This window comes from Lepeophtheirus salmonis, chromosome 5 (genome assembly GCF_016086655.4).
Source record: "Lepeophtheirus salmonis chromosome 5, UVic_Lsal_1.4, whole genome shotgun sequence".
Lineage (NCBI taxonomy): Eukaryota > Metazoa > Arthropoda > Copepoda > Siphonostomatoida > Caligidae > Lepeophtheirus > Lepeophtheirus salmonis.
In genome coordinates, this window is record NC_052135.2 from 70450553 (window position 1) to 70471475 (window position 20923).

General features: G+C 31.8%; 1 protein-coding gene across 4 annotated transcripts; it reads right to left on the bottom strand.

Annotated features, from left to right (window-relative positions):
* Positions 1-251: 251 nt before the first annotated feature.
* LOC121118155 (uncharacterized) lies at positions 252-20855 on the bottom strand. 4 transcript variants are annotated; one of them, XM_071888928.1, is made up of 4 exons: positions 20441-20855; positions 2931-3855; positions 923-2769; positions 252-665 (listed from the first exon to the last, which is right to left on the bottom strand). In XM_071888928.1, exons 1-2 carry the CDS (start codon positions 20669-20671, stop codon positions 2995-2997), a joined length of 1092 nt encoding a protein of 363 aa, XP_071745029.1. In that variant the 5' UTR covers positions 20672-20855; the 3' UTR covers positions 252-665; positions 923-2769; positions 2931-2994. The 4 variants fall into 4 exon arrangements, with proteins under 4 accessions (XP_071745029.1, XP_071745030.1, XP_071745031.1 ...); XM_071888929.1 differs by having other exon boundaries at positions 928-964; positions 20441-20854; XM_071888930.1 differs by lacking the exon at positions 923-2769 and having other exon boundaries at positions 252-560; positions 20441-20854.
* Between the last annotated feature and the right edge of the window lie 68 nt (positions 20856-20923).

Genomic DNA, 20923 nt, shown 5'->3' on the forward strand with positions numbered 1-20923 from the left:
AAAGCTCGTCAGCTTTGAATATTGATAAGATGTCGAATCCTTGCATAATTGCCTTGTCTTAGTACTGGAATTAATAATATTTATACCATGATAACTAAAATTGTCAAAATTTAGAAATAAAGTCATGCGCTAGGTTGCGTGAAAGTCAAACTGAATAAGGTTGCGATATTCCAAACGAATTTCTTGTCTGTTGCTTAACACATAGGCGCACAATGTTCATGAATATGTAATAATTATAAAAAATGAACGCGTTCCATTATTTTTTTTTTATTTGTCTTTAATTACATAATAACACAAAAAATATCTAACGAATATAAAAATATATGTTGTTTTTTTCATTATTTGAATAGGGAAATGAAGGCAAGTTAATATGTAATTTGTAGCTATTGGATAGTGAGCATTTGTTTGTTCAAAAAAGAGCTCTATATTGCATTTTTGCAACTACATATATTGATGATAAAACAATATACTATGTATTCCGTTTGTCGTGGGTTTTTCTTAAGGTGCTCCACCATTTGACAAGTAATAATATTAATAATGATTTATATCCAATATAAAAACTTGATGCCCAAATCCCATACATGAAATATAGGTATAATTTTAATGACGAGTGTATTTTTGAAAATATTTTTTTTGTATTTTTTGGACACATAGAAGAAAAAATTCTTTAAGTAATAATGATTAATATGATAGATAATACCTACTAACTTCTAAAAAAAAAAAGAATATTTAGTTATTTTATAAAATGTAATTACATTTTGTTTCTCGTTAATTTAAAGTGATCAACTTATGTAATATGAACTTAAAGAAGAGAAAAAACACTTAGGTATATAATTACATCACGAAACTACGATTTTTAATTAATTAATTAAATCATTCTACAATTAATTAGGTATTATTATTATTATAATCAATGCCTAACAGTACGACGTTATACACATGAAAAATTGTTTCTTTGTTTCAACTAATAAGTATGATAAATTAATAATGATAGATAAAGATATTTATGACATAATTTGTAAGGTTTGAATACTTTTATTTATTTCTAAAGTCATTTTTTTATAACTTAACTCTTGGGCAAGATTGATTTCTGTATTTTCAGACTTAAATTCCACTCAGACTTTATTAAATCGGTTCCAAACGAATGAATATTTAGTATTTACTATCATTAAATTATTATTATTTAAACTTTTTTGAGTGAATCCTATAAATATATATGTATGTAGTATGTATCTATGAATAATTAATTAATTATGTATTTTCTATAATATGTACGTAGCTTATAAAAAAAACAGACATGATAATGGCAAACAATTGTTTGTTTATATTTAATTATTTTTTGGTGAAGCAAACAGAATTTAAAAAAAAAAATTACTTCAAATGAAAGACTTTTTTATATCAAGATATATTTTTTATCATAAAATACAAGCTCCTTTGAGTCTCTTGTTAAATTATATATTTTTGTAATGAGGGAAGAAGAACAAAAATAGGTATGTATTGACTTCAAATTAAAATGATTGCAAAAAGGTTATGTAAGTTAAATTTTGTGCAATAGTTCGATTATATATATTATGTTACTAATGAAAATGGGCTTCCCCCATGGAGAATGACCTGAAAAAACATAGGTGAGGAGACAGGGTACTACTAATATTTTTGAACTAGTTCGGATACCAAAAATAGTACCCGTACTTTTTGACACTTTTTCGATTAAAAACAAAACCAAAATATCGTCAAGGGTAATTCACATACACTTAAAAGAGCCTCCGTAGGATTTTTGTTTGGCATGGAGATTAGCTCAGAAATTTGAGGACTTATTAAAAGGGCAATCTTATTAAGGAGAGTCGGGTTCAGAGATTTGGGTGGTAACGGTATCCTCAGGTCATTTTTTATGAAGTAATGGGTCTGCAAATAGCGGTTAGTATAGTACCCGAACTGAACAACACTAATATAGACTTAGAACATGGAATAAATCTGTTAAATGAAGTTAAATTGATGGCACCACATTTGTTTTATGAATAATATTTGGTTATTTCTACAAATAATCTGGGTAATTGGTTCCACGATTATACCGGAGTATTTGAAACAACTACTATCAGTATTCTTTTGCAAATATTTAAATAGTGGAACTAACAACAAAGGACTTAATGGTGAATGTCTGCTACTATTTCACAGTAATTATAACCATTATCCACGGAGTTACCTCTGTAACACAAAAATATACAGAATATTTTGTTGTCAGCTGTTGCTATTACTGCTTTCCCCCTCTTAATAAGTCTTCCGAACGTTGATTGCCTGAATTAGAACTAGCTTTTGTTAAGCTGCGAACAATTGCCAAAAATAATTCACGAATAGTCACAAATTTTGGGAAGATTTGACTAAAAACCAACTCATTTTGGGCCTTTTTGTGGTATTTTTTTTTGGATGAAAGGATGCGTGATACAATCAAGTTAATAACGTGTACCCCTTTGCCCAGATGAATTTATGACACATACATATTAAGATTGATCTATATTAGGTCAAACATCAATGGACATAAATCCCATTGACTCCTCCTTCTATGTTTTATTTGAATCTTTCTCTATGGTTTTGCCCTTGAAAGGATTGGTGATGAACCGTATTTAATTACTGGTGGAATTACTTTAAAACTTTTTGAATAAAATATTTGTTGAATTTTAATTTAAAAAAAAAAAAAAAATTAAAAGAGTTGAGAGATGTGGTCTAAATAATAATCGTATTTTTTTTGTTTTGTTTTATGACGATAGCTGCAGTCTTATTTTACACGGTATGAATATTGAGATTGTTATTTTATATAAAATGTTTCATAAAATATCCCAATTTGATTTATAAAGAGAGGTATATATAGTAAATATTATACTCAAAAATCAAATGGGATATTTTGCTTCGTTTTTTTTTTAAATGTTTATGTATACCTATACAAAAAAACAATCCAAACGGAGGGGTTATTTAACAAAAAAAAAAGAAGAAGTTTTTCTTTTAAATATTTGGAACATCTAAATCCGAAATCCCAATATCACTGAGGAGACTTTCGGATCCAGAAAAGTCAAAAATTGATGAAGATGATCCTTCTGAGCTAATGGAGCTCCGAGTCTCCCATGCATCTAGTAGATTTGGTTCTGGAGAATCTTCTGAACGAAAACGGTCAAAAAATAAAAATTTATCATTTCCAATAGAATCCTCATCATCTTCGTCATCGATAATGTCTCGAAAATTACTATTAAACGTAATATTAGGAGGAGGTAGAACGGTATGTCTTGTATGGAGGATACGAATTTTATTTGGTGTGCTGGTCCCTGCTTCCTTTTTTATTATGGTTTTGTGGTATGTTTTGGAGGAGGAAGCACCAGAGGCGCTAAAGGGTCGTATATGATGTTGACTCAAATTAGCATTCGAATGACTGCTTAGGTTATTAATGTGATTCGCAGCATTCGATATCGAAGTAGATTTTACTGATACATTCACTGACGAATTATTATTGTTGTTCATGACTGACGATGACGACTGTTGAGTAGTAGTAAGAGAAGGACTACTGATATTACTACTACTCAAATTAGCACTTGAGTGAAGGATCACACTTCCACTATTATTCCTTTTCCTGGGTTTGTATTTGTAGTCAGGGTACTCTTGGTTATGTAAGACTCGAAGCCTCTCTGCTTCATCGATGTAAGGCTGTCGATCCTTTTGAACAAGGAGCTTCCATCGACGTCCAAGTTCCTTTGAAATCTCCGCATTATGTTTCTCAGGAGTGACTTCGATGATTTTACGCCTCTCCAACTGAGACCAGACCATAAATGCGTTCATGGGACGTTTTATGTGGTTCGTTTTGTGCTTTTTGGTCTGTAAAAGATGAAATACAAAATATGAATTAGTGGGTCAAATTATAAAAGAACTACAACATTTAGATTTCAAACCTTAAAGGAGGCTGATTTTTTTTCAGTAGGAACATGTTTTAAAAAGTACATTTAATAAATATAATTATCGATTTGATAGAATGACACGCAGAAAGGGGAGTAGAGTAGATATTATATGTATAGCCAGCTTATAGCCCTGCATACTTTTTAATCGACTCATGAATCATCAAATAAATGAATCTTACAATGAAAATAATTTATATACATACATACATACATATAAATGAATTCTTGCATGAGTCAGGAAAAGAGCATTCATTTTTAAATATAGCATACAACTAAATACTACCTAGTGTTGGGGTTCGGTCTGAACCTATCTCTAAGGTAAGGGTTAGGTATGGATCGACCTCATTGAAAATTCAGACTAAACCGATTCTTTCGATAAAGTCATACTTGTTTCCAAAATTGAAAAATATGAAATTAAATGTGTTGTATATATCTCAAATCAGTACAAAAAATATACAGGGTATTTTGCTCTCAGCTGTCATTGTTTTAGCTTCTTTTCTCCTAATTAGTGTTTTGAACGTTGATTGGTTGATATCAAGGTTAATAGAAGTACAAGGTTATACCATAACGCCGCTTTTCTCACACATGATTGACTTCCACCACGCTTTTTAATAGTGACGTCAAAGAGTATATATATATATTCTTACTATTAATCGAATAATTTGTAGCATTACATGGTATTAATATACCATTGTTATTCTCTATGACGTCAAAATCTGTCTGTCTTGCCCAGTAGTCGGTACGTTACATCAAATTGAAAATTATAGCAAGCCCAACTACATGATGATCTAACCTTTTTTTTTCTATTAACCTTGGTTGTTATATAGTTAGCTTTTGTTAAGCTGTGAGGACTTTACAACAATTATTGAATTATATTTCTTTAGCTAAGAAGAATTAGCTTCTAACTGTCTAACTACCAACTTATTTTGACCCTTTTAGTCAGTTTCTTTTCGTATGAAAGGTTGTGAGACACAATAAAAGGAACGACGTGAAGAAACAAATCGGTCCATTGATTGCCTCCTAATAAATCGGTCTACGATTCGAAAACGATTTAATTTTGGAAGATAGTCTAAGATTGCGGTCTGGATCGAAATATCGGTCAAAATTGTCTTTAAAAAAACAACACACACACTTAAAACTGAACAAAAGAAAAAAAAAATCTTAGACCGTGTTTCAACACTACTAAATATATACACATATTACTTCTCATTAAATCAAACTCTCAACCTTTCCATTTGAAATTGACTAGTAGTTAGTAGTGTGTAAAGTTGGTAATTTACAAATGGAAGGGCTTAGTAGCTAAATAAAGATGCATAACACTCATGGTCGACTATCATTAAAAAAATCATTAAAAAAAAGTATTCTTCCATTTACATATAGTTTTATGAGAACAATATCTTTTATTAAGCTTTTGACATTCTGTCCTAATTATTGCAAAGTGAGTCAATATGAGTCAAACAAATATTTAGACTCTGCAATAAAAATGAAAAAATGTCACATAATGCCAATTTATTCAATAAATTATTTTACTTCTTTTTCGAAAGGATACCCTTTTAAATGGGTAAATAAAAGCTGCTTTGAAATGAAGCAGTATAATAATGCCACCTTCTTTTTTCTCTCCTTTATTTCAAGACCAAATTTAATAGCTGATATGCTATTTTAGCAATATATAAAGGGAGCGGGGATCAAATTGTCGCCAAAATATTTTTCTACTAAATACTACACAAATACATTTTTTAACTTTTTTATTGAAAATCAAAACTATGACGAGCATATAGGTATAGAGTAGCCATTCATTCGATATAATCACCGTTGGCATCAATAACGGCCTCAATACGGCCTCTGAACCGGCCGCAGGCTCTTCTGACCATCTCATTGTCCATGTTGCCAAATATCTCCTTTTTGGAGTCCATCAGGCTGGCCTTGGTGCTATGGGGATGTCTGTTGGTATGTCTCTCGACATAGCCCCAGACATAAGAGTCCAAAGGATTAAGGTCGGGAGAGTTAGGAGGCCACAAATCCTTGGTTACGACGTCATAACAGTTCTCAGTTAACCACTGCATAGAGATTTTGGACACATGGCAGGGTGCTGAGTCCTGTTGCTACACCCAAGGCCTGTCCCCGACCTCTATGGACCTGGTAGGGTCATCCTCAACCATCTTCTTCACCTTGTTGACAAAGTCGGTGTCCCTAACCTTCCTGTCGGCGCCGTCCTCCTTGGGTGCCCTCTTTATGGTGGCATCAACATCCCGTGTGTCCTCTAGCTTCTTACGGATACGCTGAATAGTCTGTAAATTCACTCCTAAGGTTGAAACAATCGTTGAATTGGAGATTTCACCTCCATTATTAACCAATGCCTTGACTACGGCGGACCTCGAAAGCTCCTCGTTCCACTTATAGCTCTTTATCTCCTCATATGATAACGGTATTATGCTAACTGAACTACGTATCGTCAGCTGACGAGAATAGCTTTCCTATTTGGTAACCGGTTTTTTATTTGACAATGTCGTCTTCAAGTTATCAAGGTTTAAAGTAGGCGACAATTTGATCCCCTCTCCCTGTATATGTGAAAATTAGAGATTTATGGCAAGTGTCGATCATTCAAAATTGTCAAATTGCATGCTTTTTAGTTACAATCCCCCGAACTCTCGAGATTCAGAATTTATCATCTGATACACAAGGTTAACATATTTATATACCAGCGAATATTAGAGACGCCTAACAAACCTTTTATAATGACTCATTAGGCTTGTATTTCTAAGATTAGAGAGACACCAAGACTCTCATACAACTGTTGCTAGCCAGTAACGTCATTCACACAACCCCTAGATAATTCTTTACATACTAACACATAAAAATTTATGTGCACTGTATTTTGTCGTCAGCTGTTGATTTTTCTGCTTCTTCTTTTCCCTTAGCAGCGTTTTGAATATTAATTCATATTACATCTTGTTAATTTGAACCATTCCCAACAACAACAACAATGTTATTCAATAATATTTCTACAGTTGAAAGGGAAAGAATTGGTCAACAACTATCAACTGATTTTGGATCTCTCCTTTTTTTTTTATGTTTATGAAAGGTTGTGGTATATAATGGAGGTAAGAAGCTGTTAATAGTATGCATATTAACAGCTTAAAAAGACTACATTCGACGTAAATAAATCAACGTCAATATATACTAATTTGTAGCGTAAATTGACAGATTTTCCTCCTTTCTTTTTTTTGAAGGGCGGGCTTTTTCACAAAACTTTGGACAATAAAACATAGTTTTTATTAATGTCTTAGGCATGGTCTCTTTAATTACCTACTGGCTAGAAACTTAATGCTAATTTAAACAGAGTAGTACCTACATATAATGTATATTTATGTATCTATCACTCATTTGGATTTCTATATACAAGTACGTATTTACATCTTCTTTTTATAGTAATTACTTAAAAGGAATGAATGTACAAGCACGCATTAATCAGAGTAATGGAATTACCATGCTCTTCATTTCATGGTTACTTTTGTAAACCTATAAAGTTAAGTTTGTCTGTATGCATGTACAGTCATTTATGAGGGTATCTTAGGACTGAATAGATCTAAGAAATAACAAAACAATCCAGTGAGTACGTATTAATTGTCTTTGTTAAAAATGAATGAAATCTCAAATGGGCTCAGGTCAACTCATATTTAAGGAGTAAAACTCAGCCAGGAAGCCTCTTTGAGACTAAAAAAATCCCTGGCTCATCACACCATCTTAAAGCTGTTATTCACATTCTTTAATTCTAGAGTGGATGAAATATAAGTATTGAGTAACTAACAATTAAGTGACCTCATACAAAACGTGGAGTAACATTAAGGATTTCTTACATAATATTGAAGCAAACTGTGTATGTTCGTCGACGCCTAATAGATACTACCGCTAGCATGTATTTGACCAAGTACTCATATATATATAGTAGTGATTTCTTGGGTAGCGGGTCGGAATCGGTTCCAGAACTGGGTAACTGAGAAAAGAGAGTTACCCACGAATCGTTTTTCAAAATACGTAAAAAAAACCCAGTTCTTGCTCGTCTCTGATATTACGTCTTTAACACAAAAATATACACTGTATTTTTTGTACAGCTGTGTATGTTTCTGCTTCTTTTCTCCTAATCCGTGATCTGAATGTTGATTGGTTGAATTAGAATTTGCTCTTTTTAAGCTGTGACAAGTTCCCAACAATTAATCAATAATCATTAGTTGGGAAGAATTGAATCTAAAATAGGATGGCTACCAACTGATTTTGGATTTCTGTTTCTTATTAAAGGAAATTACAAAACGAAGGTACGATTTATAGAGAACATAGGCTAAGAAAGAACTGGATCAACAGCCTAATAGACGAACCAGAACATAACTTCTAAAATTTAATTGGGATCTCTTAAGAAGCGGTAATCGTTATAGAAAATATCCCCATGGAACCGCAAATTAGGAGTCTGTTACATCACTAGTCTGCAGATTCAATAATAATACTATTGTCGTAGATTTCCCTGAAATATGACCTGGCGATACGCTAAAAAAAATTGCTTGAAGAATGTTTAAGAGGAGTTTAGGCAGGAATTCCTTCCAAACATTCTTCAGATTGCAACAACCAAAATTCTCGCTTATTAAATATTAAGATTTTAGTTTAAATGATTTTCTCTAAATGTACTCCATATATAGAGACAGCAAGGAGTGTATCGTACGTAAATATAAACAACATCTCTCCTTTTAGGGTATTCTTTTTACTTCAATTCAGCATTGGATTATGTAATATGTAATGTACAACATTCAATATTGTATACATATTATTCCCATCCACCGATTCCATGTTAACTAACTCTTTTTCCTTTTGACTCAATAACGAAAAATATGTATGTATTTCAAGCAGATGTAAATATCATCAGCCCGTAGCCTATATACTTGAAACTAACGAACAACAAATGAAAAAAAAAAGGGCTCAGTCTTTTTACAAAGTATAAAAGACTATGAGTATCAGATCAACACAAAAACAAGCTAGACTATTTTGAGCGGGGATAAAATGAGTTCTTCTACAATGAAGTATCATCAATTTTGTATCAACAAAATTATTATTCTAATTAACCCTTTGTCTGTACTGCAAATTGTACATAATGTAGTCAAAATGTATCCTTACAATAAAAAGATAAGTTTATGGTTGAACGGGTCATATCGTAGCTAAACTATGGCTAAAAAAATTGAATAAAATGCCTATAATGGATTTAAATATCCTTATGAAATATTGGACTACATGTAGTTATGAAGTAAAAACAGTATACAGGGCCAATGCCATGTTTTTGACACTGGATATTATTGCATATAATGGCCCTTAGGTAGCAGTAAATTACTGTAGTATTTTTCCAAAATACTGGGTCAGTAGTTGAGAACACGTGGTGCGTAATTATATTTCTTGTCTTAAGTTAGAGATATTTGCAGCTGAATTACCCAAGCCATTACTGCAATTGAAGTGCAAGAATGGGTCTCAGACCATTCTGAGCACTGTTGGACTTCCTCTTAGCCAAGGTTAATAGAAATACAAGCTTATGACATAACGCGTGTTCGACTGATGATTGACATCCACCACACTTTTTAATATTGACGCCATAGTGTATAAAAGGTTGCGTGTTTGGTCAAAATCCGTCTTTCTTGCCTAGCAGTCGGCACGATACATCAAATTGAACATTACAGCAATAGCAAATCATAGACTTATTTGTTGATTGTTTTGTCAAAATCTGCCTATCTTGCCCAGCAGTCGGTAAGATTCATGAAAATTCTAGCTGGCCTGACTACATGATGGTCTAACCTTCCTACTAACCTGATCTGAACCTCTTTGACCCTGCAATGTAAGGTACGGTAGAGGGGATGTCAATGCAGTTTTCAGGCTCAGGAAGGACTCTCTAAAGTCAAATAAGTGGATAAAATTTTCGGAGGACGTTGTACGTACAAACTTCAAGTCAGGGACAAGGCGTCTATGCCAAGTTGATCAAAATTGGGCAAGAACATGTGATGAAATATTTGTCGATTGTAAGACAGTATTTATTCTCAGTAAAAAAGTATTAATATAAACCATAATCTGTGACAAATTTTCTATGGGGTTCTAATTCTGAACTACCCTGCATGTACATATGTACCTCACACGTTGATGTATTTATTGTATCACGTAACCTTTCCTATGAAAAGAAACTGAAGAAGAGGTTCAAAATCAGTTGGTAACTAGTCAATTCCTCCCAGTCTTGAAATTGTTATTCAATAATTGCAGGGTACTGTTCTCAACTTTAAAAGAATCAATTCTAATTCAACCAATCAACGTGTAAAACAAAGATTCTGATAAAATAAGGAGAAACATCCACAGCTGACAACAAAATACATTCTATATTTTTATGTTAGCGAGGTAAACCGTTTTCTTCTATGTGACTCAACTTTTTCTTAATAAAAATTGAAATTCGAAAACAAAGTGTCAAAAAAAAGAAAGAACACCGATGGATCCAAAAAGAGAAGAAAAAAATTGTTCCCATTTCCATTCGAAGCCGTAGCTTCGAATGGAAATAAATTATCCCTTTTTTAGGACTCCAGATGGTCACAAAATAAACCAGCAAACCTATTTAAAGTTTGTATGACAAAAGTTCATCCCTGGATCAATACCACATTATATGAGGCAGAAATTTGCTTTGAGGAGTACGGGAACTGGTGTCAAATAAACTTGGAACACTTCTGAGACAAGTTATCATTAGATATCACTCAGACACCCAAGGTAGATAAAAGCCATGATACTGCAAGTCCAAGGTGACTTCTTTTCTAACAAATCCAAGTCCTTCAATATTTTGATCGAGTCCTAATATTTCTTTTGAGCTCATTACGAGTACATAATTGCAATTTACATAGGATCTATAGTAATTATAGCAAATATATCCCTGATTGGTGATAATTATTATTCAATGAGTCTGACGAGGGAGTAGGGCCAATGTGATATAATTTTGCATGAAATACATTTTGTACAAATATAAAATCACATACCCATGCAAACGAATAGGATTTCGAAAACATTGATAAGGTATATTATGTAGATAGTAGCTATAAAAACAAATTTAAAAAATGAAAATTAATAACATTATTGCAGACAAGTGGGCAATAATTCACAAATGATCAATCAAGTGCAAAATAATAGCTGTTACACCTTCATTATTTTATTTTTATTTAAAACAAAACAAAACGCTATTTGAACATTTTAATAACACATATGAATGTTAAATTATAATACATTGTATATAAGTATGTATCTCTAGAGTTTTTCATCTACAGGGAAATTGTCGTAGAGCAGGATCCCGGGATTTAAAAATAAATATATTTTGGGATCATATTAGTAAATAATATATAAAATGAAATTTAAGTATTTATTTTTATACTTAAAAAAAGGATGAATAAATTTCAAGAGAGTTTTATCTATATACAATTACTTAATTATCACATTATCCCTTATAGTATGCATTTTTTTTTTTTTTGTATTTCTATTGGAAAAATTTCAAAAATTAAAATTTTTACTTCCTAAGAAAACCAAAAACAAAATACCAGTGTTCTGATTAATTTTTTTCTTCTACAGCAATAATTTGTAATTGTTCATAACAAATATTCATTCATTTTTTTAGGGGGGGGGGGTGTTCCAGCCCCCCAAACGCCCCTGCTAAAGGATATTAGTTGCAAACATCACACTTAAAGTTAATGATGCCAATTTTTATTTTTGTTAGAAACTGAATATAAAATTTATTTTAGTTGTTTAACAAAAAGAATAAAACCAAATTTAGAAAATATTCTCCCAAAGACTCAGTTTGGTTTTCGGACCGGACCTTAAATGGAGGGTGTGCCCATGTTCTTACAATCCATAGTTGGTCAGGCGAAAATAAATTAAGAAGACACTGTGTACTGATATGTCTCGATTTTGAGAAAGCTTTTGATTCGATCGAGCACAACTTCATCATTGAAGAACTTGCTATTAAGAACTTTCCTGCGTTGTTCTGCTCCGCTAAAATAAGGTGAGAACATGGAGCAAGTAGATCCACTAAGTCCTCTCTTCACAATTATACAACCTCTAGTTCCACCAAAAATTAGCTCTTTTATCAACTGCTATTTCAGTTTTTATACCAAGTTTTTATAAGGAATTAAAAACAAAACAAAAACGGGACCCACAGGATCTAAAAAACAAAACCTGAGCACTATTGGGTATGTAAAAATGGTCGAAATCATGGGGAGTGTACATCACAAAGAAAATTATATCTTTCTTTTAAAATGACCAGAATATATATATATTTTTTTTAAATACATGCTCACGAGGATTTCGACAATTTTCACATCCCTATTACACATAATGATAAAAATTAAGAAAATCAGATATGAAAATATATATATTAGGTATAAGACTAGCCAAGGACTATCAGAGAGAAGAACTGTGGACAGAATTGAGACAGCTATTGACTACAGTCCTCAAATTTAATTCATTTAATATTCTTCATTCATTGGTCTATTGTTATTGTTTCAAATAGAGAGCAATGAAGTATTTGAACTACAGTTAATAGCTAACTCAATTCCGTCTCTAGTCGTTCTCTCTAGTAGTCCTTGGACATGCTTAAAGTTAATTATTTCATCTTTAAATATAAAAAGAAATACTTCAACAGTAAAGTATATATTATTTACTAACATATTCCCGTAATAAAAAATCAAAAAAAATCCCCGGGATCCCACTTAAATACAATTTCCCGGGAAATCAGAAACCCTAGTATGTAGATTACAAATTCTATATAATAATTATAAAGACGATAGAGGAAGGGAATAGAGACGGAAAAGACCTTGGAAGCATTAACGAATATGTATGTCGAAACACAATATATGTACATAAATACAGAGAGTAGTGTAAAAAAAAAATGAATTAAAGTCTTAACAGAAGGACTTATTATGACTTAAAATAGTAGATGTAAAAAATATGTACTTGAGTAAATACTCAATTACCGTATACTATCAAAATACACTCAACTCAAAATGCCATGCTTCATATTCATGGATAAAAAAGTCTGATCCTTTAAACAATGATCAGGGATTCTTATTAGGACGACAAATCTGTTAAAACTAAATGTAGGAACATTCTAGAAGGAGTATCCTGGATATCCCTCTACAAATATTCTGCTACGGGGCCCCGTACCAAAAGAACTATCAGTATTTCAAATATTAATCATTGAAAAGGATTATATTGTGAGTGACAGAATGAAGTACATTTTTAAATAAAAGATTAGTAGTGGCCCTGTTTTGGGCTGAGACGCTGCGTGATTATGGTCTCATCATAGAATGTGATTTTTTTTAAATATATATATTCCTTTCCTCTCTATTATTGAATCAGACAGACAGCCTTTCCTTCAAAAAGAAACAGGCTCAAAATCATTTGTAGTAAGGCAATTCTTCCAACTATGTAATCATTATTTAATAACTAATTGGAATTATTCACAGCTTAATATGAGATAATTCAAACTCAACCAATCAACAGTCAGAACGTTGATTTGGAGAAAAGTAGGGAGAAACTTTCATTGCTGACAACAAAATATATATTTTTGAGTTAGGGAGATAACTCTGTGTTCTATGTCCATAGTATCTTGTAAAGAGTGAGGTAGGTAGTATACTAAATATTAGTATTGGGCTTCGGTCTGGAAATCCTAAACCAGTCAGAGAGCGTTATATTTTTTGTTGGACCGAAATAATTTCGTCTAATAAATAAGCTCGGTCTAGACCGGTCTCAAAGAAAAGTTCGGTCTAGATCAGTCCAAAGGAAAATTTTTAATCTAGTTCGGTCTCAAAAAATCGGACTAACCCGATTTTTTCGATACATTGTTTATAACATGACATCATGTGTATTCTCAAGTACAATGACGTCATACGAAGTTTAAACAGACATGGCTTGGATGATTTTTAATCATGTCGTCTCTCGTGGAATAGGGAATTCTGAATTCGAGCATCTCTTGAAATGGATGATCAAGTTAGAAGTGTGTTCATTGGATTCCCTCTTTCCTAACTCTTCGAGAACGTAGAAGTCTACTTAATAATAAAATAATAAAACAAACTAATGCGCGAAGAAACGGATTCTTATTACTTATACGACTTATTACGTATTACTCAACTGATTTGCTTGTATAATTGAATGAATAAATTTGTATTTGATGTATAAAGTATTTGTTCGAGGAAATATCGTGTACTTTTGAGATTTCTTTGAAAAAATAGACTTCATTACCACTACAATCTAAAGCCATAAATACAATGGCTGATTGAAGACCATGTGCTCAAATGTAGTTGGCAACTTTTTGTCAGCAAACTGTGGAACCTCCATGTTTTCCCACTTTTTTATAGCCTTGATTATCTCCTACTTCTCATCAGACCATTAATACATTTATAGATCCATAGGGGTTAGCAATAGTCTAGAGCAGTTTTTCTCAAACTTTGCGCCTCAAATTGTATGTTTTGATTATTCAAAAGAAGCTTTTTGTTCCCATTGAGGTTTGATTAATTATTTCAATAATGTTACCCGGAACAAAAAGTTAACGAAACAATGGTTTAGTGTCTTCCATTGAGATATGAAGCAACATATATTTAAGACCGATAAAATACCATTCAAATATGTATATAAAAATCTGTCATATTCTCTAATTGTAATGGAATAATTTGTGAGTGGAATTTGTGCATCATTCAAATATTAACTCATTTTGCATGAGAGCAATCATCCTGGCCTGCTTTATTGTTGACCACTAGATATTCAAAACTAAAATCCTCATAATAGAAATAAAAAATCATATTATTTTTCATTCGTATTAAGAAAACATATGTACATGTGATTGAACTAAACAATTTTTTTATAGTCATAAAGCTGCAAACTGGAAGTATGTACATACCCGATGTGTGTTGCGTAAGCTCAAAAACAAAATGGGAGAAAATCCTCATTTTATTTTTAACTTTGTGTATAAAAACAACCCAATATTTCATAGACAAACCGGCTGCTACTGCATGAAAATTATGACATTTTCCAATTAAAATTTCAAAAGCAAATAAATAGTGCTACTAGCTACATATAATTTTTCAAATTACTTCACACCCTCCTTGAGAAAAACTACTTCTCAAGGAGGTGTAATGGCTACACATCCGTTGCAGATAGTCGCCTCGCTCCTTTTCTTCCATTGTCCATAGACCCTTCAGTAGACGTATCCGGGTGGCAGATGGTGTATTCCCTTGACTACACATATGGCTAGAACTTCATGTCAATCAACTTCAATTGAGGGCTGTAGGAGGCCACATCGACTTGCACCAAAAGTCTAACTTGTTGCTGTTTTCACAGAGGAACTTCAGTGAGCCGTTTGCCAGTCTCACTGCTGGCAAGCCCCTACTTGACGAGGTAGACTATGTTTTTGGACACCTTGAGCTATTCAAAAATCTCTATGGGAGTTATTACGGCCTAAAGAAATGCAGAGAAGTTGATCCGAGACTCTCTTTCGTAAGTGATTTTTAGCATGAAAATGACGTGTGATACAAGAAAACAAACATAACATTAATAGTTTCTGACGCAGTTTCATGCTTTGAAATTGTTTCACAGGGCCTTGAGCTATAAAAGTTAAGAGGAGTGTCCTCATTTCATTGCAACACCCAGTTTTTGAGACAATTATATGCTTTGTATTCAATTTGTGGGATGAGTTAAGATAGCCAAGAATTTTAACAATAGTTTATAACATTTATTTGATTAAAGATACTTATGTTGATCCCAAAATGGCCCCCTTGTAACTAAAAAATCTATCAATTTCTCATTCTTTTATTGAGACAATTAAACTTTTGCTACGTCAAGTGCAATTTACGACGCCTCCGAAGGGTTCATATGAATAATTTGTTGATAAAAATTGACTATAATTCGTCGTATAAGAATACAAATGTAATCCCCCTCATTATAAATAAAGAGATGGATTAAAAATCCGATCGTACGTATTAGGCAAGGATTATTCCTTCTCACAAACATAAAGTATACAACATATATGGATCATATTTTCGGCATTTTTTATATCTACTTAAAAATAACAGTGTAATAACATTGCATTCGTGTTTTGCCATGAAGGACATCATTGTCCATACTTGATATATGGCTCCTCAGCCCAAAAGCAAGATGGAATATATTTTTTTCAAAATGGAGACTGGATTATATATTATGTATTATTCAAAGAATAATTATCGTCAATTTCTATACACAAGGATGATCCTTTGGTATAGCTCCAAATGACAGCACTTCAAGTAGCGAAAATGCATCTTCACAATGCAATTATAACATTACTCAACAATATATGCTATGTTCTTCATTGCTTTTACGCTGAGAAACATGAAAATACATTTATAAGCCAAAAAAATTATGTTTGGGCCCTACAGAGAGCAACACTTTTTATTCCATCAGTCAACCTTAACAGCTGAGTAAATATAGAAAAATATTTTATAAGTAACAAATCTTAAATAACTATTAAAATATGAATTCTTTTAAGGTGTTCTTTTTTTTTTATAACAAAGTTGTTTGTCTTCATTTATGGATACTTTTTTTTTGTAGAATTGAGAGCAACAATAGACCGGTTTGATTGAGTATTTTTTTCGAATTTAGATAGTAGATAGTGCGGAAAAGATGTCATATAGTTAGAAAATAACCTATGGAAAATGCCATTACCCTAAGATGTCATCTTTAGGTAGCACATATTGTTCAAAGTTTGAAGGTCTTAATTTCGCTTAATAAGGATTCAAATACAGCATTCATCATTATTTTGTATTAATTCGTTCTGATATACATAATTCCAACCTTTAATAAAGATTAGTAAAGTTTTGTTCTGAAGCTACTCTATGAATCAAAAAGAGAGAATAATATAAGAAAAATGTGAACTTTCCTTACTGAAAATTTAAGAAAAAGGATGCGCGCTATACAGAGGACACCAAATTATCCTATCTTTTCTCTCTTTTTTTTTCTTCCATAAGACATATTTAGAAAAATACTTTATAAATACTTTTTATAAGTTAAAAAAATGTCTATCAAAACTATTAAATGCAAATTAACTAAAAGTATATTCTTAGTATCAATATTCACTAAGTAAAGAGTCTTCACCTTTTTTCATAATTTGATGGATATGTACGACCTAAAAATGACATCGTAGGACAATGCAATTTGGCATTTGTAATTTTCAAACCAAATGAAACCTTTTCCTTACAACCTGTAATCGAACTTCGACAAAATGTGAACGTCAAACCACCCTAATCAACAATGAGAAATGTAATAGACTTTCAAAAGGGGTCAAGTTTTCGTCATTTGTTTTTGACTCTGGAAACATGTACCTTACAAACTATACTTTATATCATTTATTTCTTTGTAGGAGAAAAATCATGAGTTAATTAGAATTACCTATTGATAGAAATTGAAGGAATTTCGTCGTGGAAGAATACCAATGTAATCGAGAGTCAATTTTGAGAAAAATTGATCTTGTGTTGACATAGCAAATATCATGAATTTATAGACACAGTCCTTGGACAGGACGTCAAAAGAGCTCAGTTGGTCACTCTATTATTATTATTTAAAAAGAATAACCATCCGTGACGAAGGGTTTTTGTTAGTTAATGACGTAATCAGATGCTTTTTTGATAATCTTATGAAATATTTACATGCTGATGACCTCAATACTAATTCAACCCCTGAGTCCCTAGTATATACGTTCAATGTCTCAGAAAAATAATGACAACAAGAGATTTATAATAACTCCTGGTTACTCAGAAGAGAGATGAGTCAAAGGGGGTTGGTTTGAAAGAACACTCTTATTTTTGTTATGTCTAGAAGCCATTGAGAAAGCGGTTGTGTGATGATCAAGGAAAGGAATAGGATTTGATATATGTATTGTATTTTTGTGTCAGCTGTCGATTTTTCTACAACTCTCCCCCATATTATTGTTGTTTTTCTAAACATTGATTGGTTGAATTCCAATAAACACTTATAGGTGATAAGCTCTGAATAATCCCCACTACATATTATTGAAGAATAATTATATTTAATAATATATAAAAAACCATCCCTCCAAAATTGAGTTACCTTCGTCCAACCTACAAACACTCTCAACTCGCTACTTTGATAATTTTTAATGACAACTCTAGAGCAGAATCGAAGTTAAGAATTGAGTAAAGAAATTCAATTAATCAATAATTGAAGAGAAGTTGCATAAGTTTAATCTATCTAGGTACATAATGTAACAAAATCCCAGTGATATGAAAATTAAATTGTACTTTTGTCAGCTGTCTTTTTTAAAACATTTATTTGTGTTCTGAAAGTTGATGGGTTGAACTTATACTTCTAAATCAAGAATAACATCAGAGTAAAGAAGAACCGTCTCATTGCTGTCAAATGATGTTTGACCTATTTTTTGAGAAGGAAAGGTTGCGAGATATGTACATATTAATAATAATTCACTAACGAATTATGTAAATCTTCCATTAAACAACAGCAAATATATATATATTTAAACTTCAATTGACTGCGTACAAATATGTGTATCAATATCATATTATCTAGAAACAAGTTTAATTCCTCACACAGGGAGACCTTGAATTTATCTCCCTCTATAACTATATGGTGGAAAAAACTTTGATCATTAAGGTTAATATGTGTATGCATACTGGAGATGTATTTGTCCCAAACTTTTGACATCTCGTTAGGTTCTAAATCCTAAGAATTCGTTGTAATTGAACGCAAAAGCCATCCCACGAAAGAATGCTCGATAAATGGCGACGTCATTAGATATATTTCAGTAAGAAAGATCATATCAATATATTTCGATTAACTTGGAGGTATAAACATACAATGTTTATAAGAATAATATATACTTTGATCAGGCATAAATTAAGAATATTAAGGAAACTATTATCCTGCATCATAAAAAATATATAAACTTTTAATCAAAGAATTCACGTGATAAAGTGAAGTATTTTAGTAAAATATTAGAAAAAATAATTATGCTGTCCTGAGAGTTGAACATTTTTCAAGGATTGATAATAAAGACGGCCCATATTAAGGACCGATACAATCCTAGTCCGAATACATGTTTTTCTATAGGAGTACCAATAATCACTGAATCGAACAGAAGTCACTAAATCATTTGAATGACAATACTACAAATATACGTCAAGTTAAAAATTTTAGGGGATATGTGTTTTTTGTAAGATAAAACCCTGAGCAGTCCGTATTATTAGGCCAGTGGGTTGGTGTTGTGGTCAAGATGACCTTATCCAAGACCAAGATTTTGAGTTATGGAGAGTAAAAGGATATGAAGACTTTAATGAAAAAAAAAAATAGTTTTTTTGTTTTACTTATCTCGAGAAACCTATCCCTAATGTGGATATACTAGACTGTTTATGACATAAATTCTATTAACAACAATTGAATTCCTTCCAAATTTATTCAAATGGTGGATTTTATTATTCCCTTTCAAAAATGCGCTTAAAACTACATGTAGTTTTAAGCAAAATCAGAACTTAACAGAGTAGTAGTATTTATTATATTCATGGATTAGAAACACGAATTACGGATATTTAACTTTTTTAGTGAAATGCACATTTCTAAAAATAAGTGAAAAGAATCTATTTATTACTAATGCGTTAATAGTGATTCAAATAATCCGGGCTATTTATTATTTTGGCCTTATACCAGACAGTTTAATATATTCAAGTGCTACAAAGCAGTGTTGGGATCAAGTCTACCTTTACCAAGGCCAAGACATTGAAGGATTGAGACCAAAACGATAGCAATACTTTAAAGGATCAAAACTAAGACAAGACTTTGAAGGGTCGTGAAGGAGACAAAACATTCAAAGACGGTTCTATTGAACCACATCATGTGGTATGTAACTAACTTAGTGATAGTATTATAAGATGGATATAATTACTAAAAAGTCTCATGTAATGATAGCACTTTGTATCTGTTATATTTGCTGCAAATATTATACAAAGTTTGACTGTCTGCGATGCATTTTTTTTTGTTACTTATATAGTTTAGCTAATTGATGAATAGTAGACACATACGAATGTTGTGTAAAGAATCAAATGAAATGAATGTATTTAGAAACAATGCTACCAATAAAAACGTAAGAGATTTAACCATTTAAAAATATTGATTAACATTATTATAAGTCTGCTTCTAGCTCACATAAAAGAAAGGAGGAACAGAAAATGAAGAAAAAAAAAAAAGTCTATACAAAAACAGCTTAGTAACAGATATATAGTATCAGCTGATTAAAAAATGAAAGAGAAAAAAAAAAAAAGATGATTGTTGTTTTTTTATTAATCATTTTGTAATGTTTTGTAAGGAACTAATTATCAGTCGTGTGCTGAATAAAAAAGTTGCTCAAAAATTAAGTAACATTGCTGATTCATTACTGACTGAATAAATAAGTAGAATCATCAAACCTGAGTTGCATCCGAGTAGGGTGTTTTGGATTCAGACTTGACTTTCATAGAGCCAAACTCTGTCTTGAACACGGGGTATTGTTTGCTGTTGTGAATAATTGGTAGTCCTCCTGCCGCGTGTTTGGATGAGGATTTCTGCAGACTTAATGCGGTTGCTGCTGCTCTTGATCCAGTGGTTGTTGAACTTGAGAGCCCCCCCATATTCACGCCTTTATGTTCACTGTCCATCATTTATATAACTGCTTTTTTTTTTTAAATTAGTTGGGATTATCTTGTTGTATGAATATTTATTTATTTAAGTGGAATTATATTTTATGTATATATATATATAGGGTGAGATGAAAAGAATTATATTTTTAACAGCTCTTAGAGTAGAATGTTTACAACGTCCTCGAAGATTGTCATCCTCAAACTGGGTTCTGTTTTTTTTTATTTTTTTTACATTTTTCTTCTCCCCCTCTCTTCTTCCATTTTTAAAGGGCA